A 12,376-nucleotide genomic window follows, 5' to 3' on the forward strand; every position below is an offset into this window, starting at 1 on the left:
TAAGTCTTGTGGGACACCGTGGATAGTTTGCATGGAGCAGATGTGGATCTTATCCATGTCACCTATGATCAACATTACTTACACAAATTCCCAGAAAATTGGCTCCTAGCAGAGCTGTCTACGTTTTGTCTATATTCTGAAGGAGAATTGAAGGAATTTGTTGAAAAAGAAAAAAAGGTTAGATTTTAGAATATTTCTTCTAAATTCCCAGTTGTCTCAGTGTTTTTAGGATAAAAACTCAGAGGAACGTTCAGTTAAATTCGGGACTTTTGACTGTGCAAAATAACAAAACAGTTTTGCATGCTATATTATTGCAGCTTTTTATAGTGCAAAATCAAAGAAGAAAGTCAAAGTAAAAAGTTTTTTTAACATGTTGGAGCAATGTAATTGGACTTCAATTCTGACCTTTAACAGTTCAAACATGTGGAAATGGCTTGGAGTGAGGTCAGTGCTGTACAGCGGACGTGGCAATAACTCCCAGCTGAGTTCCTGTAATGTGCAAGTGATCTTTGTGAATGATTGTGTGTACAGTACACACAGACAGATGCGTCCCTTCAAGTTGGCAACCAGTCACTGGACAGTCAGGCATTCTACTTGCTGAATGATTGCAGGAACAATCGCAGTGAGTTCCGAGACAGGATCATCATTCATGGATATATGGCCTTCTTTAAAATGTTTGCACCATTCAAATGTTTTACTGTGGCTAAGAGCCTCATCACCATATGGTGCTTGAAGTCTTCTGTAAATGTCATTCAGATTTATACCTTCTTTTAGAAGACATTTCACCAAAGCTTCTGGTTTGACTTGAACACTCCATATACTTTATATGTAATAAATGCATTAATAAATAAATTAAAAGTGGTTTAAAGTGCACAACTGTTCACTGTACACATTTGAACCTGGTTAGAATTGTGTTGGATCCACAATGTATCATGGGAGCACTCACTGCATGGGAGGACTTTGGTCGGGATGTCTTTCCATTTCATTGCTTAGTACTACATTTTACGTCTATACAGAATTGTGTATTATATAAAAATAAATGTATATAAATTAATTTAGTAAAAATGTACACTTTGGGCAGTTTTGGGGGCATGGTGTCCAATGATGCGTGCACACAGGCACAAAGAGGAGTCTGAGCCTTGAGCAGAGAAAGAAAATGGATCTTTAACCTATCTAATGAGACTTGCTTTTGCTTTACACGCACGCTGTACAAACACGCATAAAGACACAAAATAAAATATTGTGGCTGGGCGGGGTTCGGGTAATAACCATCATGCTTTGCGGGAGGGACTGTTATGTGTTCACCGTGTTGGGGAAAGGTGTTTGGTTTAGTGGCTTCAGCCAGGGTATGTGTGATAGGGTGTGTTCTTCTTTTGAGCCATCTCATGTGTTCGTGTGTGAGATTGTGCTACCTAATAAAATACTCCCAGCCATTTGCATTGGGCAGCAATATAAGCTCACTTGTCTCTCCACCATCCTTTCGGGCGATAAAAACGCCACATTGGTGTCAGAAGTGGGATATGGAGAGTCGCGAGTTGGAGCGCACCCCGGAGGAAATCCGGAGGATCCAAATAGGCCGCCGAGTAGCAGAGCAGCTGAGGAGGAAGAAGACCCTCCCTGATGGGGCCAGCGCGGGCAAAGAGCGGCGACCGGAGCGGAGCGGCGCGTTCCAGGTTCCGGCATTGGACCTCGGGGAGGATTCCTCCAGTGACGCGGCGCCGACACTGGAGCAAGCTACAGCTCCGTGCCCCGTCCGCCAGCGAAGCGACCTACAGCTGCGCCTGCAGGCCTACAACGGCGCCGGCAATACCCACGCGTTCATTGCCCAGGTCGAGCTAGCCGCCAAATTCGCGGGCTGGTCCCCGGCAGAAACAGCCGTCCGGGTGGCCCTCTCGTTGGAGGGTGACGCGCTGCGGGCGTTGCAAGATCTCCGGGCTGATGAGCGGGACGACTGGTTGAAGCTGCAGCAGTCGCTCTGTTTCCGTTTCGGCGCAGGGGACCGTAACGAGGCCGCGGCGAGGAGCTGGCAACCCGCGTGCGGAGCGCCTCTGAGCCACTAGGGGCGTTCGCCATGGACCTGCGATCTCTTGCGCGCCAGGGCTACCCGGATTTCGGACACGGCCAGACGGGACTCTGCGTGGTAGTTTCGGTTTAGCTAGGTTGCTAGTGCCCAAAGCGCAGCCGGACGAGTTAGTAGCACGCACCAGGGGGGCGGAACTTCCGGTGGACGCGCCATGTAAACATCCGGTAGCTGTCTGAGCGAGAATAATGGCCGAGCTGATGCGGCGTAGCAGTGTAGGGCTAAATCAGACGCAGACCGACGCCGTGAAGTCCCTTTTGCACGAGTTCGCCGATATTTTCGCAGTGGATGAGCATGAGTGCACGCATACAGATTTGGTGCAGCACAATATCGATACGGGTAACGCCGCTCCTGTTCGGTTACATCCAAGACGCCTCCCGTTAGCTAAACGAGCTATAGCCGAGCAGCAGCTGCGTGAGATGGCCGACTCGGGCGTCATAGAGCCAGCATCCGGACCGTGGTCTTCACCCGTTGTACTTGTGCGTAAAAAGGACGAATCGTGGCGGTTTTGTGTGGACTACCGGCGGTTAAACGAGGTGACGCGCAAAGATTCTTATCCGTTACCGCGAATAGATGATGCGCTGGAACACGTTGCGGGCTCGGCATGGTTTAGCTCGTTGGATCTGCGTAGCGGGTATTGGCAAGTAGAGCTCGACCCGGAAGCACGACCCAAACCGCGTTTTCGATCGGACAAGGTCTATGGCAATTTCGGTGCATGCCGTTCGGCCTCTGCAACGCTCCCACTACGTTCGAACGGTTGATGGAGAGAGTATTGGCAGAGATCCCTCGCAACCGTTGTGTCGTCTACTTAGACGATTTATTGGTGCACGGCAAGGATTTTGCGGTCGCGAGAAAGAACCAGCCGTTTCGCTGGGACAGGGAGCACGCGAGTGCGTTCACTCGGTTACGGGAAGCTCTGGTTACGTCGCCCGTTCTCGAATATCCTGATATAGCTCGTACGTTTATTCTCGACACGGACGCGAGCGATGTAGGGCTGGGGGCCGTCCTGTCTCAGGTTGCCGGGGGCAAAGAGCGTGTTGTCGCGTACTTCAGCCGCGCGTTGTCTGGGCCGGAGAAGAACTACTGCGTCACGCGGCGCGAGCTGCTTGCGGTCGTCGCGGCCCTTAAGCATTTTAGGCCGTATTTATACGGGCAATCCTTCTTGCTGCGGACCGACCATGCTTCGCTGGTGTGGCTGCTCAGTTTTAAAGAGCCCGAGGGGCAGTTAGCGCGTTGGCTCGAGCGGTTGCAGGACTATCACTTTACCGTTCAGCACCGAGCGGGAAAATTGCATGCTAACGCCGATGCGTTATCCCGCCGGCCGTGCAGCAAAGAGCGTTGTCGACACTGCGAGCGGGTTGAAGAGCGTGTGGGTGGTCACGACATCGAACACACCCCGACCCCCGTGAATCAGAACATTCTCCCTGCGCAGTCTTCCGAAGCCCCCGTCGGTAATCGGCCGTCCGAGCCGGCGTGCAGCCGAGTCACTGCGGCACCTAAACCATCGCCGGTGGTCGTTTCGCCTGTGCCACAGATGGACTGCGATCAGCTAATGGTCGAGCAGGAGAAGGACCCGGCACTGCAGCGGGTATTAGGTTGGGTTAACGCGGGCCAGAGACCGGATTATTCCGCCATTGCCCACCTGGGACCCGAAGAAAAAGCTCTCCACTCGCAGTTTCACCGACTAGCGTTGCGGGGGGGGTTTACTCTACCGCCAGTGGGAACGGCCGTGTGGCGCTGGCGAATCTTTTCAGCTGCTGGTGCCGCGGACTTTGCGGGCATGTGTGCTGGGGATGGTTCATGGGCACGCGGGTTCGGGACACTTTGGGGTAACTAAGACACTGCGGCGGTTGCGTGCTCGGTTCTACTGGCCGGGTTGTCATACTGACAGCGAACTTTTTGTTCACAGATGCGATGTCTGCACGGCAAAGAAGGGCCCTACCCAGCGCTCGCGAGCACCCTTGCAAGACTTTCGGGTGGGGGCGCCCATGGAACGTATGGGCGTGGACATTCTGGGGCCATTTCCCATCTCTGATCGCGGGAATCGTTATGTGCTGGTGGCCATGGATTATTTCACCAAGTGGCCGGAGGCGTTCGCTGTTTCGGATCAGAGCGCTTCCACCACGGCTCGAGTGCTGGTGGATGAGGTGTTCAGCCGATTCGGCGTCCCGGAGCAGTTGCACAGTGATCAGGGGCGTAACTTCGGGGCGGAGGTGTTTGCGGCGGTGTGCGAGCGCCTCGGGGTGAAAAAGACCCGCACCACGCCCCTGCATCCACAAAGTGACGGCCTCGTGGAACGGTTCAACCGAACACTCACCACCAAACTCGCCGTGCTTACCAGCAACCGGCAAAAAGATTGGGACGAGCATTTGCCTCTCGTGCTTTGGGCGTATCGTACACAGTGCAGGAGTCCTCGCAACTGACGCCAGCTGCGTTAATGTTCGGTCGCGAGTTGCGAACGCCTGTGGATCTGGTGTTCGGGCCCCCGCCCCAAGTGGATTTACCCACGAAACCAGGTTTGGATTATTTTTGTTCATTAAAAGACAAACTGTTTCGTGTCCACGAATTGGCGCGTAGACACTTGGCGGACGGCGGGGTTAAGCAGCGCCGCGTGTACGATACTCACAGCCGGGGGCGCGACTTTGCTACTGGGGAGCAGGTTTGGGTGTATTCCCCCGGAAGGAAAAGGGGGCTCTCACCTAAGCTTATGTCGCACTGGGTGGGCCCCTGCACGGTCGTCGCACAGCTCTCTGATGTGGTCTACCGGGTGCGGTTGACGGGGCGGTCGCGATTGGTCGTGCTCCACCGGGACCGGCTCGCTCCCTACCAGCCCCACGTCAGCAAAACATCGAGCTCTGTGGAGGCCGGTCCGCCTCAGGAAGAGGGCTGTGCCCCGCCTTCCCCCGCAAAAAGACTCCGGCGTTCACAACGCCAGCGCCGACCACCGTCACGCCTGCTAGACTGAGTTCGCCATGGTGACCGGGGACGGTCACAGCTCGGGTGGGGGCAATGTGGCGTGGGCGGGGTTCGGGTAATAACCATCATGCTTTGCGGGAGGGACTGTTATGTGTTCACCGTGTTGGGGAAAGGTGTTTGGTTTAGTGGCTTCAGCCAGGGTATGTGTGATAGGGTGTGTTCTTCTTTTGAGCCGTCTCATGTGTTCGTGTGTGAGATTGTGCTACCTAATAAAATACTCCCAGCCATTTGCATTGGGCAGCAATATAAGCTCACTGTCTCTCCACCATCCTTTCGGGCGATAAAAACGCCACAATATGTTTTACGCCCACACACATGGTCACAGTGTTATAGTAAACAGTACATGCATGCACGAATGTTGATTATGCGTAAGAGATGCGCACTAAGACCCAGCAGGGGAGACGATTACCCACAATTCCGCAACGGAAGAGAGACAAAAAACGTTGGCTCAGTTGTGATCACGCAATGCTTGGCGCCAAAACAAGAAGCGCATGCATGCTACATGATACTTGGTACTCGTAAACCAAGACTTTTGTTTTCCAAGTCAAAATTTATTAAAAAATCTTTGCTCGTCTTGCAAAACACTCGCAAACCGCATTACTCGCAATCCGAGGTTTCACCGTACTTGCTTTTGTTTACTGTATGTTTTTTTCCCCAGAATAGTCTAATACATAGTACATTATTTTAGAATCACCCACCCCCATAAAATAATCACAAATTTACAGTATATCCAGCTGTATTTACTTAGTGCAACATCCAAGTGAAAGATATAACACCAACATTTCAGGGAAAAAAACAAAATCACTGATTTGGATAAGGATTTCTTGACTTTTTCCTTAATTTAGTAGTAGCCAATCCCCACGTTCGGGAAATCCATCATTAGGATACAACTACATGTAGACAACAATTATCAGTCAGGGAGGGCAGAGTTACCTCTAAACCACATGACACCAGCCAACCGCATCTTTTTGAACTGCTCGCTCATGTGTAACACACTCCGAGAAGAGAAGCACACACCGTGATTGGCTTAGAGCCCCGATTGATGTGAGAGCGCTGACTGCCTCCCATCCCTTCCCTCTAAGATACAGTTAATTCTACAAAAGATGTCTCCTGCTAATATTTCACTAAAGATAAAAATCTTTTATTTGGTGGTTTATCTTTTCACCATTATAACTGCTTTTTGATCTAACAATAAATCTTTTCTAGACACTTGTTTGGCCAGTAACATGATATTGTGATGATTTAAATCTTTGACCACTAGAGAGCACTCTCTGACCATGGACTGCAAGGTTTAACCAAATACTGTCAATACACAAGTACATTACACAAGTTATTGCAAAAGTATCTGATACTATATCTTTAGATGACAAAGGGAAAACAAAAGTCTATTTTATAATATAACTAACCTAAATATACCTTTATCTAAAAAGACTCTAAAATGGACAACTACATTTTATTAGAAAAGTGCCAAAAGTATAAAGCCTCCAGACCTTATCGTGAAAGGCTGTGTATAATATGCTCACATGCTTTCCCAATCTATAGCACAGTTAATATTTACCATGTTGTACACATAACTTAATTTCATACCCTCCCATCACCCACATTCACTTTATAGCTAAAAGCACGTTAGAAATCTGACCATTACATAAATGTTTCTTCACCACTGTTGCCACAATTTGAAAACACACAGATCTATAATTTTTTTTGTGGGCTATAACATCAGTACCCTTTACTGGAACTAAGGGGACAAAACAAGTTCCATGAAATTATGATTTATCAAGTCAGATGTGGAAGAACTTCAGTGGCCTGCACTGGCCCATGACCTCAACCCCACTGAAACCCTAAGAGATACTTTAATAACTGCTGCACCCGAGACCTCTTCACTCCACAAATATTGCTGCAAAATTTTAATTATTTCAAGTACTGTAAAAATTGCACAATTCTCTTTATTGCACATATAGCAGTTATTGCACATATTGCCTAATTATTGCACATTTTGTACTTAAAGTTTGAAGGCAGCTATAAATGCAAAGGGATATATTTATATTTAATTCAGAAATAAATTTGATGTCCATTTGACATCTGAAGAGCATCAGCATAAATTAATTCATTCTGCTAATAGGACAGTTATAACTTGGTTTTAATTGGCACTGTTCTGCTTATTTCGGGTCACATCGGGTGACTAATCAGCACAGATCTCTCTGTAGAGACACTTATTATGAAGCGGTGATGGAGTGCCGGATCTTTCCTGGTGGATTTACACACCGCACTCTGTTTCTGGTCACATGTACAGATGAACACGTTCATTATATCTCTAGGTTCAATCTCTTTTATGTTTCTGATACTGCACACATTCTCATGGGATGGAGATTTGATGGAAACACCAGTCTTACTGCACATTGTGATGTGGTTGTGTTATTTATTAGTTTATCCTACAGTATATAATATTGTCAAGATTCTCTCTTAACAATATGGTTTAAAATTCAATACAGAATGTTGTAGACTTCAAAACTATTTTTATTAACAGATTTGTGTAATGATTACATCATAAAAATTAAAGAAGCCATTATCTTTCATCAAACCCACTGTGTCACTGTTTACTTCAGTAGTGCTTATTTTTATTCTGGTGCCATATTGCAGTAAAGGATTTGGCATGGCTTTTGGCTGAAGTTTGGTGATTGGGACCCATATCAAAAGTTTATAACACTGTAATGGCATTTGCTAGTGTAGGTTATTGACATTTAAAAAGTGTTAGAATACCACGAGGGGTATTCTACTCAAGCAAGGATACTTCAAGCACACTACGACTCTTAGACGCAGTAAAACAATTCAATGAGGCATGTTTTAAAAAAAGCTGTACATGTGTGAATGATGATGCTGGCTGTGATGACCATTAACTTAAAGGATACCTGTTTTTTCAATGCATAACCTTACAAGAATTTGACTGAAATTATTGCAACATCCCATATACAGTATATTCCTGACCAAGTGATTTCCACATGTTAGGAACAGTAAAGGAGTTCTGTAGTTCTGTGAAAGCCAGCATCCCGATGTCAAGAAATTTTTAATCTGCATAGTTTTTTTCCCCAGTATGACTTAAACAGATGTAAATGATTATTGTCTAAATTCACGTTAATAATATTGTTAATAATATTGGTACAATAACGACGTACAATTGTCTTTTTGATTTAAGATGCTTATGTTCTGGTCTTCTGTGTATGGACCTGATCCATGTATTACCTTTTAACCCCTATAGTGCCAGCCTCTAGTGTAACCATAGTAACAAATAAAAGATTGCTGCTTAAATTCAACAGCTCATCTGCTCTGTATCTGGCTCATGGGCCATAAGGCATCCAACATTAAGCCTCATTTACTGTGAGTTGTTTCATAACATACAACTTGTTGACAGTTCAAAGTGCAGTAAAATTAATTAAGAAAAATCTTCTTCTTCTTGATAATAATAATAACAATACCAACAATTATAATAATAATAACAACAACAACAAAAACAACAACAACAACAATAATAATAATAATCTTATGAATAATAATGATAATAATAGATGGTGGTGTAGTGTTTGCACCTCCAGAGTCTATTGGCCAATTCCCGCCTTGGGTGTGAGTGTTCTCCCTGTGCTTGGTGGGTTTCCTCTCTAGGTACTCAAATTAGGCTAATTGGCATTCCCACATTGCATGTAGTGTGTGTGTGCGTGTGTGTGTGTGTGCCCCGTGATAGAGTGACGATTGAGGAGAATAAATTAATGAATTAATAAATAATAGTAATAATTAATAAAATTATTATTGCCAGTTAAATTCCTAATTAATGGTAATCAGTTGTAGTAGTTCTACTGAACAATATACACAGCTGTCTTCTGTACATGACTATATATATATATATATATATATATATATATATATATATATATATATGTGTGTGTGTGTGTGTGTGTGTGTGTGTAAGTTATGTTTAAGGCTTTTTTATTCTAAATTTCAAAAGACCTGTTTTTTTTTTTTTTTTTTTTTTTTTTAGCCAATTGGATATACACTACCTATGTTAAATAAATGTTCCACTAATTTTTTTTCTATGTCTTGTAATAATACTTTAGATTGAATTTCCTGGAACATCCACGTCGCATATCACATTCCCGGACTAACACATCATTATATTGACACTTTATCTGTGACTAAATAAAGATTAATGTTTTTCAAAAGGCTGAGGTCACACAAGATGATAAGAAGAAGAGGAAGTAAACATTTAGTTAATGATAGACTAAAGTGCACTGAATAATTAAACCATGAATAGGAAGTGTCAAAGGATTAAATGCTTAGAAAATGTTCCCTGTACTTTCCTGTACATATTACATACAGCTATATTAAAATATTTATATAGTGATTTGCGAGAATAAAAAACAGTTAATTGTTATTAGGAAGATTGATTTTACTATTCACCTTAACTTTAACTGTAACTGTAATTTACTGTAACTGATATTATTATTTCAGGCTGAAGCCCATGTACATCGTACACCTGTCTTTCTGTATGGCAGAATTCGCTGCCTAGCTTAATCATTAATTTAATTTTGTATCAGTTACACCTTGTTTACAGTAAATTGTAGTTCCTTCATCTTCAGCCAAATACACTCCCTGTTTGGTATCTGGAGAGTGAATCACAGATGAGAAATAGAAGAATAGATGTTGAAGTTTTGTCTAAAAATTACTCGTGTGTTAAAATATACTTACGCAACTTCAGTGCTGTTATTTCAGTGAAAATATTTAGTTTAGCTAATTTTCAAATTAATATCTATTGGTGAGGTGTTTGTTTACATTGAGCAAGTTGCTTATTAGTAGCTTATTTTAAGGTAGATTATTAAATCGCTTTTACTACATTTTGGTGCAGGTTAAACGTCAGGCAGAAATTTAAGCACTGCAAAAGTTTCATTAAATTCTGTCCATCGATTTAAGATGCTCCCACAGTTTGACGCATGTGCAGTTGTAAATACTTATGTTTGGAATCTGCTTATACTGTAACTTTACTTCCCATCAACATTTTAATTTAATTTATGGTGCTGGTTTAACCTCAGACAAATACCTAAGTACAGTTAAAGTGTCATTATATTCACTTAAGATGCGCCCAGAGTTTGATGGTTTGCGGTTTCTGGTGCAGGTTTACCTTCAGGCAAATATCAAGGTATGATTTTAAATTTCCCGCAGAAAGAATAAACATACATTGATCCTTGCAGGTTTAGTTTTCATAGTCTACTTGCCTTTTTATGGCGTAAGCTATGCTGTGTCAGACTTTCCTCTATGTTTGTAAGGATTGTGGCGACTTGAAACTCTATCTACACACTGTGAACTATCACGTTGATTGGCTCTGTTGAGTGATGCATACAGTTTGTTTTGAAACGGCACGAAAGTCTGGTTTTATCTGTTTTTCGACAGATATTTTTACTTTTCTTGCATGTTCTATTCTGTACTGTGTATAGTGCCATTGAACTGAAATACATACAGCATATGGCTTTCAGACAAATGATGAGCAATGTCCATTAACATGACTTATGGTATAAACTATAACCCAAATAGCCACCGCCAGCCAGCAGAGGGCGACAAAGGCGCATAGTGAGAGTAGCCGAGAAAACTTCCCAGAATCCCCCAGCGTGATTAGGCTGAATTGGCTGCACCTGCCAGGCATGTGATTTAAAGCCATTCCACGACTCTGTCCCTTGTCGCACCATAGAGGGGTGACTGGTGTTGCGACAAGAGTAAAAAATACCTTTAAAAGAAGGAGAAGGTTGAGAAGAAATGGATAAGAGTCTAAGATAAAGCTAAGGCAGAATTTAAAAGATCACTCCAAAATAAGAAAAATGTATGATCTAATTTATCTACATGGAAAGCTACCCTCTGAGCTATTTTAACTTAATCTGTTGAAACAGATTCCTCTTTTTAAATGTCATTTGCCCTAATTTGGTCAAAAGCTTACTTCCCTGGTCATTTTGTCAAAGTTCACCAATCTTGACCAAACCCCTCCTTATAATCTATATTCTTCCTGTTTTGGGTCCTGCCCATGTTGTGGGTTACTACAGAGGATCACTGGGCTTGCAGATTTTAATTTAGCCCAGGTTTTAACTCGCCTGCCCTTCCCGATACAACCCTTCCGAATTTAACTCGCTTGTGCAACCCTAAGTGAGTTTCCTGACTGAATATTGAGCATACAAGCCACTCAAGTCAATGGCACTTTTTGCCATAAACAAGTGGTGTGTTCCAATGGGCCTGAAATACCCTGCGAAGTATATTTCACGGGGTGTTCAGCCATGTTAAGTGTAATTCCAAACTGCAGGGAGTGAAAATGTTCAGTTCAAAGGGAACTGTGAATTATGTGTAGGGAGTGAGTGAATATCTGGTCTTCACTTCACCGGAAAAGGGAATGAAAAATGTCCCATAAGTCATTGCGTCTCGCTGGAGCGTAAAAAAAAAATCGAGCTGGAAAAGGATTTATATATTTATCATTATTATCAAGGATTACATCTTATTAAAAAATCACAATTAAAATTTTAATTTAAGCAAGAAATCCTTAGTGTTATAGGCTAGTAATCTGTAAAAAAAAAAAAGAATAATGATGCTTTTTGATGCTTTTTTGCGTGCTGCTGACACTGAATCCTCTCCTTAGAATATTAGACTAGTAACATTTGACCAGTAGAGAGCATTGTCTGATCAGTGACTGTACTACACTTTAGTGCAAAAATATTCCCCATATCTCTGGTTTAAAAGAAAAAACAATTAGTTTTTATGACACGACTGACAACAAAACACCTCCAAAAAAGAAAATTCCTAGATGTTATTTATTATAATGTAATCTTATTAACAGACCCAAACTTAAACTCCCTGATCTGACCCGAGTGATATTGTATCATATCTGTGAGAATAATAACACTATAATATGTCATTATGTAATGACATAAAGGCAGAACCTGAATGTAATACAGTAGCCTTCTTACCCAAAGTCTGTTCATCTGCTGTCTATTGCGGTATCTGCTCACTTCTTTCGGCATTATAACAAATCACCACTATTTGGTTCACATTTGGTGATTAATCAGCACAGATCTCTCTGTAGAGAAGCTTATTATGAAGCAGTGGTGGAGCTCTGGATCTCTCCTGATTTACATACTGCATGCTGTTTACACTGACATGTACATGTAAATCTCTTTCTCTTAAATCAAACATTGCCAGAGCTTATTTCCCTGGTTTTAGCTACACTGGCTATAAACACCAAGAATGCCAGCACAACAGGTGTTTTAAAAATCAGAGTAAAAAATTTATTTTTATTGC

At 43.4% G+C, this 12,376-nt stretch overlaps 1 protein-coding gene across 1 annotated transcript in view; it reads left to right on the forward strand.

The window, feature by feature from the left end:
- The first annotated feature begins 429 nt into the window (after nt 1-429).
- The window catches only part of LOC128520038 (carcinoembryonic antigen-related cell adhesion molecule 5-like), a 56,930-nt gene continuing 44,983 nt past the window's right edge, over nt 430-12,376 (forward strand). Inside the window, exons 1-2 of the mRNA XM_053494046.1 lie at nt 430-444; nt 532-622. Of these exons, the coding sequence (XP_053350021.1) occupies nt 430-444; nt 532-622 (106 nt within the window). The remainder of the gene's footprint in view (nt 445-531; nt 623-12,376) is intronic.

Source organism: Clarias gariepinus, chromosome 4, assembly GCF_024256425.1.
Source record: "Clarias gariepinus isolate MV-2021 ecotype Netherlands chromosome 4, CGAR_prim_01v2, whole genome shotgun sequence".
NCBI lineage: Eukaryota > Metazoa > Chordata > Actinopteri > Siluriformes > Clariidae > Clarias > Clarias gariepinus.